Below are 25,198 nucleotides of genomic sequence, written 5' to 3' on the forward strand. Positions count from 1 at the left end.
AGAATTGAAAGTTATAAAGTCTGAATTGTGTTATAAAGTCTGAATTGTGTTATAAAGTCAGAATTGTGAGATATAAAGTCAGAATTGCAAGTTATAGAGTCAGAATTGTGTTATAAAGTCGGAATTGTGATAAAGTCAGAATTGTTATAAAGTCTGAATTGTGTGATACAGAGTCAGAATTGTGTTATAAAGTCAGAATTGTGTTATAAAGTCTGAATTGTGTGATATAAAGTCAGAATTGTGTTATAAAGTCTGAATTGTGTGATATAAAGTCAGAATTGTGTTATAAAGTCAGAATTGTGTTATAAAGTCTGAATTGTGTGATATAAAGTCAGAATTTTGTTATAAAGTCTGAATTGTGTGATATAAAGTCAGAATTGTGTTATAAAGTCAGAATTGTGTTATAAAGTCTGAATTGTGTGATATAAAGTCAGAATTGTGTTATAAAGTCAGAATTGTGTGATATAAAGTCAGAATTGTGTTATAAAGTCTGAATTGTGTGATATAAAGTCAGAATTGTGTTATAAAGTCTGATTTGTGTGATATAAAGTCAGAATTGTGTTATAAAGTCTGAATTGTGTGATATAAAGTCAGAATTGCGAGTTATAAAGTCAGAATTGTGTTATAAAGTCGGAATTGCGTGATATAAAGTCAGAATTGCGAGTTATAAAGTCAGAATTGCAAGTTATAAAGTCAGAATTGTGTTATAAAGTCGGAATTGTGTTATAAAGTCGGAATTGCGTGATACAGAGTCAGAATTGCGTGTTATAAAGTCAGAATTGTGTTATAAAGTCTGAATTGTGTGATATAAAGTCAGAATTGTGTTATAAAGTCAGAATTGCGTGTTATAAAGTCAGAATTGAGAGTTATAAAGTCAGAATTGTGTTATAAAGTCAGAATTGAGAGTTATAAAGTCAGAATTGCGTGATAGAGTCAGAATTGCGTGTTATAACGTCAGAATTGAGAGTTATACAGTCAGAATTGTGTTATAAAGTCAGAATTGCGTGTTATAAAGTCAGAATTGAGAGTTATAAAGTCAGAATTGCGTGTTATAAAGTCAGAATTGTGTTATAAAGTCAGAATTGAGAGTTATAAAGTCGGAATTGTGTTATAAAGTCAGAATTGTGTTATAAAGTCGGAATTGTGTTATAAAGTCAGAATTGTGTTATAAAGTCGGAATTGTGTTATAAAGTCAGAATTGTGTTATAAAGTCAGAATTGTATGATATAAAGTCAGAATTGTGAGATATAAAATCGCAATTGCGTGTTATAATGTCCCATTATGAGGGAAAAAAGACGTTTTTTTCTCAGAATTGTGTTTATATCACGCAATTCTGACTTAATATTATTGTGTATTTATTGTGTTTATATCATAATTCTGAGAAAAAAAAAAAATCTAAATTGTGAGTTATAAAATCAGAATTGCATGATAAAAACTCAGTTGCGAGAAAAAATCAGAATTGCTTTATTGACTTTATATCATGCAATTCTGACTTTATAACTCACTATTGCGGGTTTACATCTTGCAGTTTTGAGAAAAAAGTCTGAATTATGAGATAAAAAGTCACAATTACCTTTTTTATTTTTTTATTTAATGGCAGAAACACGCTTCCATAGTTCGGCGTTTGTTCCAGAGGTTGGAGATTTAGCTGCTCCATGTCAGCGTTTATCACTAATTGTGACAACTAACCTATGCCACTCCCACACCATACGCAAAGTAGACAACTATCAACCATCCCTTCAGGTCTAAAATATAACACTTTTATCAGGCTTACCACAGGCTAGTGAATCAGGGTAAGACAAAAACATGTTTTGTAAGAAGGATTGAAGAAGTATTGACTCATTATTTAAATTTAGTTAATTTTGCCCATTAAAAGTTACATAGTGTACCTTTAAATTGATTTTTGCATGTGATCTTTGAATGATAATGTATTTGATTCTCATTTAGCAGTAATTGATATATTTATAAAGAACATTTTCATTGTAGTTGCACATGTGCATTTAGTATCTGTGAGAGTTGTTACTTTATTCTTGTGACAGGCAATGCAAACGCTGTGACAGCTGCCTGTCATCACATGCTCCCCGGACACCATCTGATTTGAGCCAAGAGGGTCTTGTTTTCCTCACAGTTGTTCAGTCTACACACTCTTAAATATGTGGCCGTTTCAGAAAACGCCAGAGTATGTTTCTTCAGTCATAACAACAAGATGGGCTGCTTTGATTTCATCAACGTTTTCACACCTATATGTATATTTATACATCACTACCAGTTCAAAATTTGGGGGTTTTGATTTTTATGAAAAAAAATATATCTGCAAAAATACAATAAAAACTGTAAAATTGTGAAATATTATTATTATTAGTAGTAGTAGTAGTAGTAGTAGTAGTATTTAATTGTTTAATTGCTATTTTAATATATATTTTAAAATGTAATTTATCCCTGTAATGGCAAAGCTGAATCATTTTGATATTATGTATATATATATATATATATATATAATTTATAGCTCAATTTATTTTAATCAGTACATTTAATGTGCTGATTTCTTATTTTCTTATATTAGTTTCTTATTTCCAGCCTAATTCAGTCAGTCCCACAAGTATTTTGTGGTCAAATAAAGGCGAGTGAAGAAAGGTGGATTATTGATCACTAGTTGAAATTGCATTTGGTGCATTCATGAGAGTGGATTTTGGTCGCAGAGAGGAAATGCACTTACTGGCGAAGCAGCACTCCAAAACACTGAAAAGATGCCTCAAAATCAGACTGATAAATACAATCTGCACTCTGAAGCATGGGAGCTTATTAAATATATTTTTGTCTCTTTTTTTTTTTCGTTTTGTTTTTGTTTACAGAATACATTTTTATGCATATCTATGCACAGGTTTATGAATTCACTCAAGCAGTCCTAAAATTGTTCATCTTTTTCCTCCACTCCCCCTTTCGCAACAGAGACGAGGCAGAAAAGCACAGCTGCAAAAACAATAAAGCAGTCAGGAGTCTCGCAAGACAGATAAAAAGCTATTTTCAAATGTGAAATGACCGTCAGACAGATCCTCGTAACCTCCGTTGACCATCAGGAACAGGACTGAGGCACAGAGGAACTCTCCTTTGTTCAGAGACGGATGAGTATAGCCTGTTCTCCGGAGGATCGCGTCCCAGTAGCTTTAGAGAAACACTCAGTGTCCCACAAATCAACACATCCTTTGGTTTTTTGCGAAGATACTTTTTTGTTTGTGGCCACGGGCCTGAAAAGGATGTGAGGGGAGCCTGAAACTAGCAGCTTTAATATGACATATTTTAAGAAATGCGGCCCGTGTCTGTGTTTTCTTGCTTCTTTTGCGTTTCAACTCGCAGAAGCAGAGCTGTAGAGAATATAAACAAAGCCTTGAGTAATATTTCAACAGATCTGATTGTGCCAACACACAGGCTTTGAATGTTCTGTTGTCAACTCTTAAGTGCTGTCTGAGATGGGGGAGTTTGCGAACATTCAGTCAAAAGGAGTCTCCGGTCTACGGTTTTGACTGAATCACTTCTTTGCCGGTTACTGTCTTTTTCTCCAGATGTTCATGCGTATGTCTCACCCATCTTGAGGGCCACTAGCTCTGAGTCTTCAGTTTGTTTACCATTCAAGTGTTCACTGTTGCAGTCATGATGGTACATGAAAGCGGGCACCTCAGTGATGGAGGTGGCGGTGTAGGAGGTGGATCTCATGGAGCAGTGCTCGCGTCGTCGCTGACCCCACTGGGCTTTGTATTGCATCCACTGCCTTTTCAGAGCTCCCTGGACCTGCAGTGAAACATATAAAAATGGTTTTGATACTGTTTTCACTGTCACTTTTGATTTATTGCATTCCTGCTGAATAAAAGTGAACAGCCGTATGAAAGTTTGACAGTTTTATAAGCTTTAAATTTAGTAAAGTGAAAAATTAAAGATATTTTTAGCATGAATTAACATTTTAACAGGGTGCTAGCAAGAATTAGCATTTGTGCATTCCAATTCGCATACTGTTCTATATCGTTTTGTAGTATAAATAGTACGAGTAGTGTGTTCACACTGAAAATTCCAAAAAGAAAAAGTGCACTTAATTAACCGAAAAAAACAAAGTGTGGAATGTTGGACACTTCATGCACTCAACTGTTTCAGCTTTAATTGCGTAGCAGAGGGGAGGGGCTAACAGACACCGATGTTGAATGACAAAATAACCTTATAAAATCCATACACTACATGGTTGAGTGTGTAGAACATAACTACATAGTGTATAGTTGTTAAAATGAATTACTAAAACGTGTCGCTAGCATGATTTTGCATTTTGTTAGCATGAACTAACTTGTTGCTAGCATGTTACGTTGCTAGCATTACAGTTTTTTACAGACGCTAGGACACATTTCTCAATACTTTGGTCACTTTTGCAAAACTCTTCACACAGTTCTCCTAACCAACTTTCATCTTGGCAAAGCAGTTGATTTCACATTCAAAATGCACTACAACTACCAAAACACTGTATTCAGGTCTCAAATCAACTCATTCTTCCAGAACACTAGCAAAGGTTGACAGCCGACAAACACACTTTGTCACCCACAAAACAATGACCTAAAAAACACTAACAACATGTAGCATTATACAATGTTTTCTTGTGTAAAACAAGGAAACATCTCTGTTTATAATTCACTGCAATATATGTTACTGGAATGAATCAAACATGATGCAGAATTCGTCAATATTTTATGTCGTTTATTTATTTTTATAATTTTTTATAATTCCAAAATACAAGAATTTGTATACACACCATCCACTGATACAGATACATATTATATATATATTTTCTTAAAATATTACTGTAGAAATGTAGCAAATTGCTGTCTTATTCAGTTTTGTATTATGTTATTGTTTTGAACATAAGTTTAACAGTTTTGAAAACAGTATGTAAGCATGTGCAAACTGGCCTGTACGTACAAAGAGTTTTGGCAGTTGTTGTGTCTGAGTGAGAAAAGAATTCATGAAATTTGAGAGATGTAGTCATTGAATGCATTTTGTGCCAAAGCAATGATAATTGATCCTCAGTTTAGCCCACATAGACTTCTGTTGTGCTTACTGTGTGAAGAGTTTTGCAAAAGTGACCTAAGTATTGAGAAATGTGTCCTAGCGTCTGTAAAAAACTGTAATTAGCATGTTGCTAGCCTGATTTAACATATTGCTAACCTGTTTTAGCATGCTGCTAGTATGAATTAGCATTTTGCTAACATGTTTTAACATGGGTTAGCATGAAATAGCATGTTGTTAGCATGTCCTAAGATAGTTGCTAGGTTTGTTAGGGATAAATACATAGTGGATGAAGCTTAAATAGCTACTTTGACCCCCTCAATGAAAGTGTTTGGGACTTTTATGATTTTTAATCTTCATTTTTAGGGAAACTATAAGTCAGATCAGTTAGAAAAGATACAGCACACTAAGAACATTCTGAAGGTCTGACCAAGGTTCCTTTTAAGGAAAGTCTGTTCACTCGGCGGCCATATTTGCAACGCCTCCGAGAAGCTATTTCGGGCATCCAATCCAAGTCCTATCTATTTAAATGGGGGAATCCTGAAATCTCAGGAACTGCTTGGCGAACTCACAATTAAATAACATATTTCAAATCAGCAACAAAATCTGACATGAACTGTCCCATAAATGTTGTTTCTTATGCTTAAAGACCGTTAAAAAAGGCTTGTTTTTCAGGCTAGACGAGCCAATGGATGTGCAGTCCTAAGTGCAAGTTTCAGGTTTCTATGGGAACTGGAGCTTCTAACAGCAGCTGCAGTGACGCAATGACTTTATCAATGAGTGATGGGCTCTTTTAATTAGAAGGCGGAACAAAAAATGTAGTACAGTATTACGGTAGTATGTACATGTATGTTTTTGGCTATTCTACAGAATCAGCCAGTGATTTCTTTGAACGTGGAATGTAATTGGACGATGCTATAGTCATTTGTTCTTGTGCTGAGACATCTCATCAGTCACAACATTCTTACATTCTTATAACATTCTTAGGTCCCACTTTATATTAAGTGGCCTTAACTACTATGTACTTACATCAAAAAATAAGTACAATGTACTTATTGGGTTCATATTGAATTGCAAAACACATTTGCAGCTATTGAGGTGGTATAGGGGTAAGGTTAGGGAAAGCTTTGGTGGTATGGGTAGGTTTAAGGGTGGGTGTAAGGTGTAAGGGATGGGTCAACAGTGTAATTATAAATGTAATAACAGAAATTAATTACAGATGTAATTACATGCAGGTGTTTTTAAAATATAAGTACAATGTAAAAACATGTATGTACACAATAAGTGCATTGTATCAAATGATTAATTTAAATGTAAGTACATAGTAGTTAAGGCCACTTAATATAAAGTGGGACCCATTCTTATCTTATATGTGGGAGTGGCATAGGTTAGTTTTCACAACGAGTGATAAACATTGACATGGAGCAGCTAAATCTCCAACCTCTGGAGAATCTCCTTTTATTATAACCATCTTTGAAAATGAACTAGAGTCAAACAGTCTGTGATCAGTATTTAAACAACTATATTCAATTATTAAGCACCTATAAAATTGCTGTTGAATTTAATGTTTATCAATTTCAGGTAGCAGGTTTCAGTTTAACATCTGTTTTTATCTGGTAACATCTGGTGTCCCAGAGCCTTGTCAGGACGTTGAGAAAATTGTGATTTGAAAAGCTTCATTGCACTGTTTGTGCATCAAAGTTACTTTAAAAGGGTCTTTAGTGTGTAATGTTGCTTTTTGAGCATGAAAAAGGTCTGCAAAGTTACAAAGCACAAAGTAACTCGAGCGGGAGTTATTCTCTATTACAGTGTCACTGTTTCTGAACTCCCTGAACGCCTCAGTTGTAGTCTTGAATTTTCTTCCGGAAATGAACACATCACAATATTCCCACCTAAGACATGCAACAACAACAAAAAAAAAGGGTGCATGGCCTGGTCGAGTTGTGTTAGTAGTGTGTTGAATCTCGCGGTTAGGGGCGTGACATTTCACAAACATGCTTGAAGCAGTTGACCAATCACAACACATTGATCCAGCCGACCAATCAGAGCATACTGCGCTTTTTGGAAGGAGGAGCTTCATAGAGACAGGAACTAAACAGAGCGTTTCTGACAGACTGGGAAGAGAGGAGCTGCAACAATGTCAAATATGTGAACAATAATGGTTTTTTTTTCAACATTCAAGCATGAAAACCTATTCTAGTAGATGAGAAAAAAACATAATAGGCACATAATATAGACATAATAGATCCTCGTTAATGAGAAATGTTAATTTGACATACAGTGCTCAGCGTAAATGAGTACACCCCCTTTGAAAAGCAACATTTTAAACAATATCTCAATGAACACAAAAACAGGTTCCAAAATGTTGAGAAGACTAATTTTATTATAACATCTGTTTAACTTATAACATGAAAGTAAGGTTAATAACATAACTTAGATTACACATTTTTCAGTTTTAGACAAATTAGAGTGATGCAAAAATGAGTACGCCCCACAACAAAAACTACTACATCTAGTACTTTGTATGGCCTCCATGATTTTTAATGACAGCACCAAGTCTTCTAGGCATGGAATGAACAAGTTGGTGACATTTTGCAACATCCGTCTTTTTCCATTCTTCAAGAATGACACTGACACCACCATGTTTCACTGTAGGCACCATGCATTTTTCTTTGTATTCCTCACCTTTGCGACGCCATACAGTTTAGAAGCCATCAGTTCCAAAAACATTTATCTTGGTCTCATCACTCCCAGTCCCAGTAGTCTTCATCTTTGTCAGCATGGGCCCTGGCAAACTCTAGGTGGGCTTTTTTGTGCCTGGGCTTTAGGAGAGGCTTCTTTCGTGGACGGCACCCATGCATGCCATTCCTCTGCAGTGTACGCTGTATTGTGTCACAGGAAATAGTCACCCCAGTTTGGCTTTCTACTTTTTTAGATAACTGCAGTGAACTTGCAAGCCAATATTCTTCAACCCTTCTCATCAGAAGACGCTCCTGTCGAGGTGTTAACTTCCGTGGACGACCTGGACGTCTCTGTGAGATGGTTGCAGTTCCATCTTTTATAAATTTTTGTACCACTTTTGCTACAGTATTCTGACTGATAAGTAAAGCTTTGCTGATCTTCTTGTAGCCTTCACCTTTCTGGTGTAAAGAAATAATTTCTTTACACCAGACATTTCTTGTGACATTTCTCTTCCATGTGGTGCCATTGCTGACAGCATGAAATGGGAAGGGGTTTTAACACCCTTTTATAGTCAACTGTCTGCTGGACACCTGTGTAATGAATAATTAGACTCACCTGGGGTTGAATTCTTGTTAAATTAGACATTTGTAGTCTAAAATTGAGCTTTGCTCCAGAGACTTTCAGTGGGGTGTACTCATTTTTGCATCACCCTGATTTGAGTAAAACTGAACATTTTGTTCTCTAAGTTATATTACTAACCTTACTTTCATGTTATAAGTTAAACAAATGTTATATAAAAGTCTTGTCAACATTTTGGAAAAGGTTTTTTTGGTATCACTTTACAATAAGGTTCATTAGTTAAACATTAATTGTACAAAATACAGTTAATTGTTTGTTCATGTTAGTTCACAGTGCATTAACAAGATTTTAATAATGTATTAGTAAATGTTGAAATTAACGAACTAAAATTAATAAATCCTGTACAAGTGTAGTTCATTATTCATGTTAACTAATGAACCTTAATGTAAAGTGTTACCATTGTTTTTGTGTTCATTGAGATATTGTTTAAAATGTTACTTTTCAAAGGGGGTGTACTCATTTACGCTGAGCACTGTAAATATGCTTTGTCCATAATTTTAGAATAAATCAGCATGTGGGAATTAGATTGGTCTATTATTATCATAACTGATTTTGATGTGCCAATTACCGCTCTGTGTATTTTTAACACACAACAAAGAGGGACATTGGATCAGGCACAAATCTAGAGGAGACGGGGGCACAGGGGAAGGACATTAGACTAGAACGAATCATTACGCTGAGGTAAACAAACACCACCACAAAGAAAATATTATTCTGTGTCAGTGCTCCTTTTATTGTTCTGAAACAGGATCTGTGCTTAGGACACATCTAAATAGTTTGTAGACGATCTGATGCTGATGTGAGCTGGCTGCTCATGCATAAGCTAATAATTGACCCATTTTCCAGGCCCAGAAATAATTCAGCATGTTTAAAACATGACTTACACATAGGCGGATGAAAGGCGCTAATTCATTCCATTCAAGTTCGTGCCAGGAACCTCATGCTGAGTATTCTAATGAAACTGTGTCTTCATTGTTTTGGTTTTGTCATGCATAAGTGCTCTAAGTCTGTTTTCCTCAAGTCTGGTAAATGCGCTTTGACGTGCCTGTTGGTATTTACTGCCACTTAATACACTTTTCGTGCACCCCATCACTTCAAAAGACACATTGAACGCGTCTGGCTTTCAAATAGATGTTCGGCGAAAACACACAACATGAGAAACGCCTCCATCCTTTGTGACTACGACCGACCCTTGAGAAATTTATATCAGTGTCGGTACAATGCAACAGAAAAAGTCTCAATCAAAGAATATTTTGGCCTACATTTAAAGTATACATGAAATCCAAATGAACAATTCTTATTTTTTTATGGAATATTGCAGTATTTATTATACTGTAAATGATTTATCCAGGCACATCTTTTTTGATATATATTCATGTGTCCTCAATCTTAAATCAAATTATCTTCCCCTCCCTCTTGCAGTGACATCTCTTCTCTGATGATGTGTTTACTGATGTGAGGGCGGGGCGATCTGTCACTCTCATGAGATTGACCGAAAGCAAACCACAACCATCCAATCCATTACCCATGGACAAAATCAAGTCCCACCACCAATCAAGCCGTTTCACTCAAACATACATTACAATAGGGAAGAAAAGACTATCTCAACTTCCATTTCATTTCCAAGATTTATGTATTTGAATTGCATATAAAATCCATCCATTAAACAAACTAAACATAATGTGATGCATATTTGTCAGTCATACATAAATTAAACATAATGAAAAAAAAAATATGGCTAGGTGAGGAACAAGCGATATTCAATTAGGTAAAATGTACTAGAATGAAAGAAACTGAATTTATTGATGATAAATCTATAAATCTGGTAAATCTGGTTCTTACCCATTTCATTTATGTATGAATGTAAATATGCATCACATTAAGTTTATTAGTTTAATCCAATAGTTTAATCCATCAATCTATATATATATATATATATATATATATATAGTCATATCATGTGTGCATCATGACAGATCATGGAGGAAAGTGACATCAACTATGTCTGAATCAATGTGTCAGTTGCACAACATGGCCAGGTATTCACCCAGAAACTCACTGAACGCCTGACTGACTTCCTGAACACCAGCCACTTGGACAAAACGTCAAGCTATCCTGAAGGTCACATCCTTCACACAGGGGGTGATTTCACTTACATTTAGCCCCTTTTATAAGGATGACAGGCATTACTTTGTTTAATGTGATGTTAATGTCAGTTCAGACTTGAATGCTGTATTCCAAGTCATCTGAATAGTTTTAAAGTGCCCCTATTATGCTATTTTAAAGGATCCTAATTTTGTTTTAGAGGTCTCCAACAATAGGTTCGCATGCATCCAAGGTCAAAAACACTTTAATTGTCTCCTAATATACATTGCAGCATCACCTCATTTCTCACAGTGTCTGAAAATGGTCAGTCACTCTAGACCCCTCCTTTCAAAGAGCCTGCTCTGCTCTGATTGGTCAGACAGCCCAGACTGGTCGACCACTCGCCTATTACCATATCTGAATTTCAGCTCTGGAGGCTTCCTCAGCACTTGATACACAGTGATACGAACATAACAATGGCCTCTTCATGTCGACAACACGAACCAATCTCTTCCAGTCTCAGCTACAACTACAGTGTTTGAGGGCGGGTCAAAGTAGACGTCGTTTGCGGGCAGCCAATGAAGACTATAGGCTGGCATTATGTAAATTTGTTACATTTTTATGTAGGTATGAAACAGGACGTAAGAATGGAATTGCTGACTACTCGTTTCAGCAGTTCAGAATTGATTCTTTCTTTTAGGAGACAACTTTTTGCAGACCTTTTACATTCACAAACAGATATATCACACACTGTATGAAAGGTTATATTTGAAAAAGAATAATTTAAAGGGGGACTTTAATAGTTTTTATGAGAAACATGTTGAAAAACTCATTTTTCACGGATGTACCTCTTAAATGTCATTCTCCATTCGACATATTCAAACTGTGTTTGGTTACAATATATGTGTAAACCAATGGCTTTTAACAACTTTAACTCACTATTTTTTGGTTTAAATGTGGATTATCCGTTACAAAAAAGTTGGATGGACTACTTTTATGAGGGTTTTATGATGTTGCATGAAAAATATTAAAACAACATTCCTCAAAAATTGAGTGAGTAAACAATGCCAGAATTAGCATTATCAATCTGCTCAATCTGCTTACCTCTCCATTGAAAAAACTGAATATAGTTGCCACCAGCAATCCCTTGCAAAACAGCAAAAAATAGAAGAAGCATTAACAATCATTTTTAGCTGTCTTTCACAAGTAAAAAAGAGTTAGAAATCAGTCTGAGTTACCTGGTAATGCATTAATATGTGCATGATGTAATCATATATCTCTCCTGCCAAGCGGTTCTCTGGCCGCCAAGGGAAGATGACGAACTGAATGCCCAATAAGGGCACCAGAATGAGGGTGGCCCTCACCGCCTTCATATACATGTTAGACTCAGCTCGGTGTGTATCTCTCAGTTTGGTCACCAAGACCCGTACTATGTTCAGCAGAAAAAATAAATTGACCTACAACATGAAAAAAATAAAAAATAAAATACAAATGAACTCCAAACAGTCTTTAACGAACATGCTCTATTTAGATTTTAATTTCACACAGAGTTACCGCAATTAAGCTTGATTAACTGTGAATGAGCACAGTGAAGTCGTTGACTCGATGATCCAATTTTAACAGAAAAGTGAACTTAATGAGATGTTAAACGCAATATTTGTCATGTGCGGCACTAAGAACATATTTAACATATAAAACGTTTCCTCAAATTTAAGCATACCCACGTTTTTTTCATGACTAAAATAGATTATTCAGAGCCAAATTCATGATAAGTAGCCAACTACTTTTATGATACACTGTAAAACCCGATAAGTTACGGTAACTCAACTGTTTAAGGAAACTGATTGCCTTAAAACATTTAAGAGTACTGTAAAAGTTAAATGCGCTTATATTTTAGTTTTGGTTTGGTCAATCATTAGAGTAAACTCAACTGGACCCACTTTATATTAAGTGGCATTAACTACTATGTACTTACATTTAAATTAATCATTTGATACAATGCACTTATTGTGTACATACATGTTTTTACATTGTACTTATATTTTAAAAACACCTGCATGTAATTACATCTGTAATTAATTTCTGTAATTACATTTATAAATACACTGTTGACCCATCCCTTACACCTTACCCCTACCCTTAAACCTACCCATACCTCTATTTAGATTTTAATTTCACACAGAGTTACCACAATTAAGCTTGATTAACTGTGAATGAACACAGTGAAGTCGTTGACTCGATGATCCAATTTTAACAGAAAAGTGAACTTAATGAGATGTTAAACGCAATATTTGTCATGTGCGGCACTAAGAACATATTTAACATATAAAACGTTTCCTCAAATTTAAGCATACCCACGTTTTTTTCATGATTAAAATAGATTATTCAGAGCCAAATTCATGATAAATGCAGTGTGAACATATGCAAAGCTCAATAAAATAAATGTAAAAGATGCTGACTCACTAATAAAGCTGCCATAATGGGGCCGTGAACTACGTAGAGCAGATGGGTCTCCACACTCATCCAGCAGCTAGTGGAAAAATATAATAAATCCCATATCAGACCCACTGTCCAGTGAACCTGGCCTGTCTTCTGTATTTACTGCTGAAAAGCAGTGAACATTACTCACTTGTCATCAAAGTATTTCTTTCTCGCCACAGCATGGATGGATGCAGGCACCAAGGGGAATCCTGTTGAAAGGAGAATTGAGACATTAGTCAAACACAAAATATTAGCCGTCTAATGCAAAATGAATGATAATGTTGTAACTGTTATTAGACGGCGAGCCATGACTACGTGAAATGCGTAACTTGATTTATTGAAGTATTTGAAATAATAGCGCTGTATTTATAGGCTAAATAAACCGTTGTTTTTGATGCATGATGAGTTGGACACTGGAGGGGACGATTATCAGTAAATAATGACTTACATTTTCAGCCCGTTTCTCACCCAAAGTTATTGAATAACGTCAGATAACTTGGAAAATAATGCATAGATCATTTCAACTACTTTTATGATACACTGTAAAACCCGATAAGTTACGGTAACTCAACTGTTTAAGGAAACTGATTGCCTTAAAACATTTAAGAGTACTGTAAAAGTTAAATGCGCTTATATTTTAGTTTTGGTTTGGTCAATCATTAGAGTAAACTCAACTTAATGTTTTTAAGTTTATTCCACTCATTCATTTTGAATTCAGGTAACAAATCTAAGTCTTAACTATATAGCTACTTAAAGGATTAGTTCACTTTTAAATGAAAATTAGCCCAAGCTTTACTCACCCTCAAGCCATCCTAGGTGTATATGACTTTCTTCTTTCTGATGAACATAACTGCAGTAATATTAATTAATATCCTGACACATCTAAGCTTTATAATGGCAGTGATAGGGTTCAATAAGTATGAGTGCTTCCATCCACATCCATCCATCATAAATATGTGCTCGACAAGGCTCCGGAGGGTTAATAATGGCCTTCTAAAGTGAAATGATGCATTTGTGAAAAATAAATATCCATATTTAACAAGTTATTAAGTCAAATATTGAGCTTCCACCAGACAAGTTACGAAAACAAGTGTAAACTGGCGTCACGTCAATTACACTTTTTCCTTAAGTTTAATAGGGAAATGCATTGCTTCGCTTCAGAAGTCCTTTATTAACACTCCGGAGCCGTGTGGAGTACACTTTTATGATTGATGGATGTGGATGGAAAGCACTTTGTTCAGCTCATACTCATTGAACCCTATCAATGCCATTATAAAGCTCGGATGCATCAGGATATTTATTTATATTTCTCAGATTGTCTTCGTCAGAAACAAGAAAGTCATATATATCTAGGATGGCTTGAGGGTGAGTAACGGTTGGGCTAATTTTCATTTCAAAGTGAAATAATCCTTTAAATGGTTTGAGGAAACTGATTGCCTTAAAAGTGCCCTAGAATTAAAAATTTAATTTATCTTGGCATAGTTAAATAACAAGAGTTCAGTACATGGAAATGACATACAGTGAGTCTCAAACACCATTGTTTCCTCCTTCTTATATAAATCTCATTTGTTTAAAAGACCTCTGGAAAACAGGCGAATCTCAACATAACACCGACTGTTACGTAACAGTCGGGATCATTAATATGTACGCCCCCAATATTTGCATATGCCAGCTCACGTTCAATGCATTACACAAGGGCAAAACGTCTGGATCTGTGCACAGCTGAATCATCAGACTAGGTAAGCAAGCAAGAACAATAGCGAAAAATGGCAGATGGGGCGATAATAACTGACATGATCCATGATATCATGATATTTTTAGTGATATTTGTAAATTGTTTTTTTAAATGTTTTGTTAGCATGTTGCTAATGTACTGTTAAATGTGGTTAAAGTTACCATCGTTTCTTACTGTATTCACGGAGACAAGAGCCGTCACTATTTTCATTTTTAAACACTTGCAGTCTGTATAATTCATAAACACAACTTCATTCTTTATAAATCTCTCCAACAGTGTAGCATTAGCCGTTAGCCACGGAGCACAGCCTCAAACTCATTCAGAATCAAATGCAAATATCCAAATAAATACTATACTCACAAGAATCGATGAATGCATGATGATCACTTTGTAAAGATCCATTTTGAGGGTTATATTAGCTGTGTGAACTTTGTGTTTGCTGTTTAAGGCAGTTGAGAGCTCGCGGGGGAGCGGGAGATTTAAAGGGGCCGCACGCTTAATCGGTGCATATGTAAAAATGGCTCAAAATAGGCAGTTAAAAAAATTAATTAAAAAAAATCTATGGGGTATTTTGAGCTGAAACGTCACAGACACATTCAGGGGACACCTTAGACTTGTATTACATCTTTTGAAAAGAGGTTCTAGGGCACCTTTAAATATTTTAAGTTCATAAAACTCAAAGTAATAAAGTTACATAGGAATAAGCAAAAACTTATATTTGTACAAAGCAATGATGACAGAACAGGCGTTTTATAAAACGGATAGTTCCGGTCCTTGATTCTGATTGGTTGAGCCACGTTCGAAGCCGTTGTAAATTATTCTACAAACGTACACCTGTGACCTCATACATCAGTATCACCATGATAATGCTTCTAAATATTAAAATAAATATTTTTATGGACTAACCATTTAATAAAAGCAATAAGCCCAGTGAATCCGTGGTTTAGTGAAATTTTTCTGGTTTTGCTTGGACATTTTTCAAACATTTTCCATTTGTTTTTCATGGCCAAAAGTAATTCATATGGGGTAAAACAAGAAGCGTATGAGTAAATAATAACATATTTTTTGGTGACATATTCCTATTATGTTGAGAATTTTAACATAGCGGCTTTGGATATCCTGAGGACGGCTTGAAAATCCACAAGGCATATTATTAGATTTCCTACAGGCGGTCAAGGGCTGTCTTTTCTCCATTTAGGAATGGATGATCCGACACAAGGTTATCGCACAATCTTTAATAATGCTTCACAATTCAAGGCTTTTTTGCCCATATATCAGGCTACTTCCTAATCCATGTCATTGCTAACACGGAGAACAGGCAAAACAAGATAGTTAAGCTCTTCAATAAACCATCATAATAAAACTGTCAGTGGAAACAGTAAAGTACATCAGAATGTGAAATAAACCACAACCCCAAACAATCCACAAATGTCCAGCACATTGTGTCCTAACTGTGGGTTGGCCAATTTGTCTGTCTTTACAAGTGTTTGCGGCAGCGACAGAGTTTTCTGTTTATGAAGCAGGAGGACATGACCATGAGCAAATGTATCCAATAAATTATGGAGCAAAGACTGACAACAGCAGGTCACGATACACTCCATGCTGAGCAAATAGGAAGGGAGTTCATATTTACAATGTAGAGTTTGCTGACAGATGGGAAAGCTGCGTTCAGATGGACAGTGGGAGCAGAGCTGGCAGAGACTCACCCCAGCCCAGAAGATAATACCAGTGCAGATGCTGCTCCTCGGCAAATACGGCCACCACAATCAGTGTGTGCAGGTAAATCCCCTCGCAGAGCATCCAGAAATAGTTACAGCCCAGCATGTACATGTGGAAGAAGTGCAGCACCTTGCAGCCAATCTGCGGAGGGGGGGGAAAGTGAGAGAACGAAGTAAAATGAAAATCTGAAAGGACAGCCCTGCTGAAAAGACCAGCTTACACCAGCATAAATTACAATGTCCAAGCCGATTTATGCTGGTCTTCTTCTGGTTTAGAGTAGCTAAGAATGCATTTTTTTCCAGTTATCTAGTGCAATGGTTCTCAGGTGGTTGATAACATATCAATTTCATGAACAGCAATATGCAAAATTATTTACATGGCATAGGCTGATTAGGACAACTGACCATTTTATAAAAGCATAAACAACAGCCGAAATGTGATTTAAAGGGATAGTTCACCCAAAAATGAAAATTTGATGTTTATCTGCTTACCCCCAGCTTAACCATCAGACCTCACTAAGCGAGTGCTAAACGCAGTTGGACATAGTGGTGTTTTAGAGGTAAAAAATGACATAAATACTGTTCGGTTTCTCGCACAAACCGATCATTTCGTGTCTTAGGACATCAACGTGTCGTCACGATTCGCAGGGTTTAATTTGGATTTGTCTATGCAAGGTTTTTCGACTCTTATTGATCCAAGTTCCCATTCACTCCCATTATTTGACTGACAGACGGCAACGGTTAAAAATCATCATTTGTGTTCTACTGAAGAAACAAAGTCACCTACATCTTGGATGCGCTGGGGGTAAGCAGATAAACATCAAATTTTCATTTTTGGGTGAACTATGCCTTTAACTGCGGCGCCCGGGGAGAGATTGGGGGTTAAAGGGATAGCTCACCCAAGAATGAAAATTACCCCATGATTTACTCACCCTTAAACCATCCAAGGTGTATACGTCTATCTTCTTTCAGACTAATACAATCAGAGATATATTTAAAAATATCCTGGCTCTTCCAAGCTATATAATGGGATAATATAAAAAATATATATGTTTAATACTTTATAATCTCAAATAACTAGCTTCCGGCAGACGACCATATGCATGCTGGGAAAGTTGACTTGCGCCATAAGAGTAACCCGTGACGCGATGTATGAGGGTGAGTAAATCATGGGATAATTTTCATTTTTGCGTGAACTATCCCTTTAAGTGCCTTGCTGAAGGGCACCTCAGTTGTTTTCTGCCAGTATTGAGAATCAAACCCGTGACTCTCTAACCATTGCCACAACTGCCCCCCCATTAGTATAATTGCTATCCTAATTATGCATGATTATATATTGAGTTGCAGTTTATTATTGGTTGAATTCTATTGGATTTCCGGCAGATGTTTGAGTCACATTCTTTAATGATCTGCCTAGAAAAAAAGCCATTGTGAAGCCAAACCCCCTTGTGGAAGAAGAAAGCCCTCGTGTTTGTGAATGTGACAACGAGCGCTTATCAGGATCAACTGAAAGCTGGATTTTTAAAAGTATGTGAAGTTCACGGATTAGACTCTTTAACCTCCGAGAGTTTTACAAGCCTGTCTTGTTATTGTTGGGACATCGACTTTACATTTTCAAAACTAACTGTGATTGGTTGCTTTACATGTCAGTCAGACTGCCAGTAAAAGCTACTATTGAGTCCAAACCTTCTACCATCAGTCTGAAGGTCTGGTTGCACGAGACACGTAGTTGCAAAGTTACCTATAGTTAGCAGAAATGTCTAAAGTGGACTGTCCAAATAAAGTGTAACTTGCACTTCACAATTACCTTTAGAATACCCATTTTTGATCCTTAACCTGGCCCGGACGATCCCTTACTCTGAATTTTTGAGTTGCCAGGCTGCTTTGCAAGAACATGTGTGCAGTTCTAATTAAAAAATACTGGCAAAGTGTCTATTCTCAATCCGCTGAGCAGGATCACACACACCTCCCAACAACACGTCAGTCATCCAGATTAACTTTTTACCATATGTCCATAGCTCTGCCTCCTGCAACTACCCACGCAACTGGCAGCGAGTCCTCATGCACACATGTTATTCCCCACACACAACTTTCCTTTAGAAGTCAAGGTTCTTTTACTTTGATTCAGATGTCCTTGACGTATAATGGCATTCTTGTCTGTCTAAGCACAGCTTATGTCAGAAACACAAGTCTAAACTAAACTTGTCTGTAACCTCTTCTCCTTGAGGCTGGAAATGCATTCCGTACTGACTGTGGCTCGACTCACAGGAGTTGGAAGGAAAAACAGAAAGAGCTTGTTCTTCAGGCTGAACAAGGATACCGTAAATTAAACATAGAGAATACACCCACACCCCCGAAAGAATGCACATTTTAAGACATCTGCATTATACTGGGCCCAAAAAACAGACATCATTTTAAGCATAAGAAAGGATGGTACTTTGACAGGCACAGCAGCGTTTCGTTTTTAAAAGAAGGAGCCTGGTGAATGCAATAATGCATCTCTCAGACACATCTTAATATTTTCAGGCGAGTATAAGAACAATGATTAAGATCTTTCTGAAACCTCAAAACTACACCTCGGCTGCACTCCAATCCTTTCAGAACTTCAAAATCCACTCAATCCAATCCTCCAGACATGATGACAGGCCATTTCAAACCCGGGATAGCAGGGTGCAAACTCGTTTTAGACTGTCTCACTTTTTATCGGTATATCAGAAAAAAAGAATAGGCAATTCTCCTCGATCACATTAAGAACAGTAGCTAAAAGTTAATGTTTTTCTTGAAGCACATCTCCTCACCACACCTCTTAGATCATGCAGTACATTCCAATGTGGCAGATTTATGCATTCCTCCATAGAGAGCAAAACCTGAAAAGATCATATTCCAAGCAAAGATCTCATGCAATGAAAATACAATGTGAATTAAACAATATAAGCTTTTATGGTGTACTTAAAATGTGTTTCTTCTTAAGTGTAAAGTCTTACTTTAAATATTATACATGACTTGTATAGAATTTCTAGCTAAATGATCTTAGACCAAACTTAAGTTTTTTTTTGTCTGTTTGTTTTTTCAAGACACAATATCACAAGTTAATGCATGGGTACTCTGTCAAAACTTACATTTAAATTAAATGATATATATATACCGATCAGACCACCTTCCTAATATTGTGTTGGCCCCCCTTTTGCTGCCAAAACAGCCCTGACCCATCAAGGCATGGACTCCACTAGACCCCTGAAGGTGTAGTATCTGGCACCAAAATGTTAGCAGCAGATCCTTTAAGTCCTGTAAGATGCGAGGTGGAGCCTCCATGGATCGGACTTGTTTGTTCAGCACATCCCACAGATGCTTGATTGGATTGAGATCTGGGGAATTTGGAGGCCAAGACAATACCTCGTTGTTGTGCTCCTCAAAGCATTCCTGAACCATTTTTACTTTGTGTCAGGAGCATTATCCTGCTGAAAGAGGCCACAGCCACCAGGGAATACCGTTTCCAGGAAAAGGTGTACATGGTCTGCAACAATGCATAGGTAGGTGGTACGTGTCGAAGTAACATCCACGTGGATGGCAGGACCCAAGGTTTCCCAGCAGAACATTGCCCAAAGCATCACACTGCCTCCACCGGCTTGCCTTCTTCCCATAGTGCATCCTGGTGTCATGTGTTCCCCAGGTAAGTGACACAAACACACCCAGACATCCATGTAATGTAAAAGAAAACGTGATTCATCAGACCAGGCCACCTTCTTCCATTTCTCCGTGGTCCAGTTCTGATGCTCACGTGCCCACTGTTGGCGCTTTCGCACGTCCTGATATTGCGGAGTTAGATGGGTTCCTGGGTCAACATATTTTGTTGATCATGGAACAACATTCTAGTCTGAAAATTTAATCTTAACCCTATTCCTACCCCTAAACCTAACCCTACCCATAAGTTATCCCAAAAATCAGAGGGAAATGATAGATGAATAACACTGATGTAGAAGCACCAGTTCATGATTTTAAGCCTAAACTTGACGTAAGCTGTAAACGTGTCCCTGAAATATGATTGGTTGATTTGAATGTTGATTGGAACATGTTGAACTCAGCAATATCAGGTTATGCGGCGCTTTCGGAGGTGGACAGGGGTCAGCATGGGCACCCTGACTGCTCTGCGGCTATGCAGCCCCATACGCAACAAACTGCGATGCACTGTGTATTCTGACACCTTTCTATCAGAACCAGCATTAACTTCTTGAGCAACATGAGCTACAGCTCGTCTGTTGAATAAGACCACACGGGCCAGCCTTCGCTCCCCACGTGCATCAGTGAAACTTGGCCGCCCATGACCCTGTCGCCGGTTCACCACTGTACCTTCCTTGGACCACTTTTGATAAATACTGATCACTGCAGACCGGGAACATCCCACAAGAGCTGCAGTTTTGGAGATGCTCTGATCCAGTCATCTAGCCATCACAATTTGGCCCTTGTCAAACTCGCTCAAATCTTTACGCTTGCCCATTTTTCCTGCTTCTAACACATCAACTTTGAGGACAAAATGTTCACTTACTGCCTAATATATCCTACCCACTAACAGGTGCCGTGATGAAGAGATAATCAGTTTTTCACACTTGGGAAATAGTTAACCCTGGGTCATTCTTAGCCTGGGGTAAATGGAATCTTTATATTATAAGTCTTTATATTATATTCTTGTATTATATATTGCCAACTATACAATTAAGTTTGAACTGAATGGATGTTTCAATTCAGACTATACAGGTAGAAATTGAACAATCTCTTCTTTATTCCAATTGTCATGTTTTCTGTTATCATTTGACATTTTTCCCCTCAAACAACCCAGTTTCTGTGACTTTACAGAGCATGTGAATATGAGGCATGCAATTGGTTGTCTGTTGCTAAGCATCTATCCTTAACATTCTAACACTCCATCATTTCAGCTGTACACATTTGGCACCGAAATGTGGGGTTAACAGCACAAAAGCAGCACTAATTCTGCTTTGGAGCCATGTTTCATAACCCCACTTCTAATTTACAAGTGTGAAATGTTCCTTTTACAGAGTTGAAAGCGGGGTTTCGAACAATAATAACCCAGGGGTTAAGCACAGTGTGAAAAGCCCTATTGATGATTGTGGGGCATTGTGGAGTTGAGGGCACACACCGGATTCTTCTGCACCACTTTGGGGTTGTTGACCACAGTTATGAGGTTGACGATGGTGCAGGCTGAGTTGAGCACATACGAGAAGAATAGGTTCTTGTGTAGAGTGATTCTCTGACAGCTCAGACTCCTGGATGGCAGATAAAGAAATATTAATCATGGATCATTCATGACAGAGACAGTTGTGTGAGTAATTCAGTTTGACATGTCATTTCAGGATGGAAACAAAACATTTTTTGGATAGTTTAGATACATAAATCAATCTGCTTCTAACAGATTAAAATCTCTGCTAATCTCAAGCACTGAACTTTTCAGCATCTTCAAGATTTGCACGTCACAGGTGAATAAATAAATCATAAATCAGACCATTCATTCATGCCATTGCCATTAAACTCTTAATAGTTTTTGACCCATTCTTAAATGCATTTTTACAAAGCCTGCATTACATTATGACTGATTCATAAAACATACAACACAAACTGTTACAATTAATCTGATGTGTTAATATAAACTTCAGCTGATCGTTTCTAATATTGGGATCCTTCATTCAGATACAGAGAAGTAGACGCTACACGCATTTCCCAATTTCCTCTATATGATCTCACCATGTGACTTGACAGGCGTCACTGATGTGGTCATATGTTAATATCAGGAACTCAAGGATTTCATATTGAGAATGTTTTTATCCCAGTTTCAATAAATGGATCTTTTTGGACTTGTACTGAATGTTACAGTGCATTTAGCAGTACAATGACCTCTTTATATATCAAAAGATCAAGGGCAATTTGATTCCTCATGATATGTCCCATTTAATGACATGAACAGAACAAAATTTTGCGCCACCTGAGGCCTGAACGTCCTGGCTTTATTTCAAATAATGTGATTGTGAGATGCTTGCCTGTTTTTACCATAATTGCTTAGTGGTTGAAAATAAAAACTCCTAATGTATGCAAGCGATTATTCACAAAGCCCCTATAAGGTTAAGGAACAGCGATCTTCAGAAATATATATATATATATATATACACAGCCGTTCAAAATTTTGGGGTCAGTAAGATTTTTATGTTTTGAAGGAAGTCTCTTCTGCTTACCAAGGCTGCATTTATTTGATCAAAAATACAGTAAAAACATTAATATTTTGAAATTTTATTACGATTTAAAATACCTGTTTTCTATTTTAATATATTTTAAGATTGGGTAACACTTTATAATAACTGCACACTATGAAGCATTAGTTAAGCATTAGTTAATAGTTATTCCATCACTTATAAAGCATTAATAGACATTAGTAAGTAGTTTATAAATACAGCTATAATTGCTTTATTCTTGATTTATAAGCATATCTATAATGTGTTTAATAATTGTATTTTCATACTTTATTAATAATCAATTTATCATTTCTAAATTAAGAATTACATTATTTACAAACCAGTTATTTAGGAGTTGTCAGTAGTTCATTTAGTAAGTGTAAGTAAATGATTAATAAACTATTTAAACATTCATTTATACATCTTATTATTTAGACACATAGTAATAGTTACTTAGTGTGTTAGTAAATGTTTTATTAACACATCTTCCTACTGCAATTCATGATTAATTCAGGTAGTTATAAAACATTTAGAAGTAGTCAGTTAACTATTTTTTTGAGCTCACCTAAAGTGAGGACTATTTATGCTTTGTAAAGCTTTTATAAATGAGATTTAAAGGTTCAGTGATCTTCTGCACTGCTGTTCTCTAATGTTTTAAAGTTAGTACCGAGGTAGTTTTGACACTAGGAATATGTTAATAAAGCATTTATTAACACACTGAGTAACTAATACTATATGTCTAAATAATAAGATGCATAAATGTACATTTAAATATTTTATTAATCATTTACTTACACTTCCTAAATGATCTTATGAACCACTGACAACTCCTAAATTACTGGTTTGTGAATAATGTAATACATCATTTAGAAATGATAAAATGATCATTAATAAAGTATGAAAATACAATTATTAAACTCATTATAGATATGCTTATAAATCAAGAACAAAGCATTTATAGCTGTATTTATAAATGGCTTACTAATGTCTATTAATGTTTTATAAATGATGAATTAACTATTTACTAATGCTTAACTAATGCTTCATAGCGTGAGTTATTCTAAAGTGTTACCTAAGATTGAATTTATTCCTGTGATATCAAAGCTGAATTTTCCAATATTCAGTGTCACATAATCCTTCAGAAATCATTCTAATATGCTGATTATCTGCTCAAGAAACATTTCTTATTATCGATGTTAAAAACAGTTAACATTTTTATGGAAACCATGATACTTTTTTCAGGTTTCTCTGATGAATATAAAGTTTAAATGAATTTATTTTGTATAGAAATCTTTTGTAACATGACTTCATAGAGTGTCTTGATTGATGCAATGCATCCTTGCTGAATAAAATAATAATATTATTGTCATGACAACTCTCTGGGTGTTTGGCATGGTAATGAGTATATGATAATGTTGTATGTTTGGACTTGGCTGATAGATCTGCTGCTACTGCTGTTGCTGCTGTAGGTTTTTGCTGCTGCTGCAGAGCAAGTACGGGACTTGCTACTGCCAATACATACGTGAGCATGTAAAGATGCTGCTGCTGTACAATATATTGTACATGAATTACCCATAGCAGATCCATACAGGAGGAGCTGGGGAAGGTGGAGGGTGCGCTGCACTCCTAAGGCAATGTATTTTGAAGGTTGAGCACGCAAGCTCATTGGCTACTGATACAGCAGGAACCAATCAGCTATGCCCTACAGATAACGATGTGATTACGAGCAGGTTGAGTTAAAGAACCTATTAGCCTGCATCTGCACCTGCATCCATCTAGAGTTTCATCACAGAACTTTGTATAAAGATGAACAAACAAAAATATAAAGATGGGGCCTAAAAAGGGGGCCTTGGATCAAAGAATAAGAGAAAAAAAAGGGATTTCTGAGTATTAAATACTGTTTTGTTGTTGGTCAGGAGTTGTTAAATATGCCAAATTTGTGACGTTAAACACGTTAAACACACCTGCATCAGCAATCTCTGTCAACAACAACAACTCTGTGTTTGTCAGACAACAAGTTTGTCTATAATTTGCTGTCAAAGGATAATAAAATATGCTTGCAAAAATGTCATCACAATCACCCAATTAAGAAAGTCATGCTACTCACATGATTTCACTTTGTTTAACCTAAAATTGCCAGCAGAGATCAGCTGAGTGCAAAGCTGCTCCTGGAGCACTAGAGGGATGGGAGTGAAAGCTGAGCTCATTTTCCAAAGCTATTTCCCATATTCCCAACCAAAAATTTCTGGCATTATTCAGTGGGGCATAAATTAAAGCTTAGTGCAGCTGTATGCTGACACGTACCTCTTTGAGCACCACATCTGGACCCAATAAGACAACATTAAGACTTTGACATCTCAGAAGATCGGACTGTAAATATCACCATCGCACCACAAAAACAAGCGTTGCTATGTTACACTTCCAGATATTGTACCAAACCAGCTAAACACAATTTATATTACATGTGACGCATCATAATTGACACAATAAAAATATTTACAATTGCGAATACATAAACTGATCCAGTGAAATTGTTGATCGGATTGCTTAGGCAAAAACAGAATGAAGCCAAAGAGATGGTG

The 25,198-nt window shown here is 36.4% G+C and overlaps 1 protein-coding gene across 2 annotated transcripts in view; it reads right to left on the reverse strand.

The window, feature by feature from the left end:
* Positions 1-1,151: 1,151 nt before the first annotated feature.
* The window catches only part of calcr (calcitonin receptor), a 76,401-nt gene continuing 52,354 nt past the window's right edge, over positions 1,152-25,198 (reverse strand). For both annotated transcript variants that reach the window (XM_048201566.1, XM_048201567.1), the window contains 7 exons: positions 21,533-21,659; positions 16,369-16,522; positions 13,076-13,136; positions 12,910-12,976; positions 11,685-11,903; positions 11,551-11,592; positions 1,152-3,786 (listed from right to left, as the gene is read on the reverse strand). In XM_048201566.1, coding sequence (XP_048057523.1) covers positions 3,565-3,786; positions 11,551-11,592; positions 11,685-11,903; positions 12,910-12,976; positions 13,076-13,136; positions 16,369-16,522; positions 21,533-21,659 — 892 coding nt within the window. In that variant the 3' untranslated portion in view covers positions 1,152-3,564. The remainder of the gene's footprint in view (positions 3,787-11,550; positions 11,593-11,684; positions 11,904-12,909; positions 12,977-13,075; positions 13,137-16,368; positions 16,523-21,532; positions 21,660-25,198) is intronic.

The sequence above is a fragment of the Megalobrama amblycephala genome, linkage group LG9 (genome assembly GCF_018812025.1).
Source record: "Megalobrama amblycephala isolate DHTTF-2021 linkage group LG9, ASM1881202v1, whole genome shotgun sequence".
In the NCBI taxonomy this organism is placed as follows: domain Eukaryota; kingdom Metazoa; phylum Chordata; class Actinopteri; order Cypriniformes; family Xenocyprididae; genus Megalobrama; species Megalobrama amblycephala.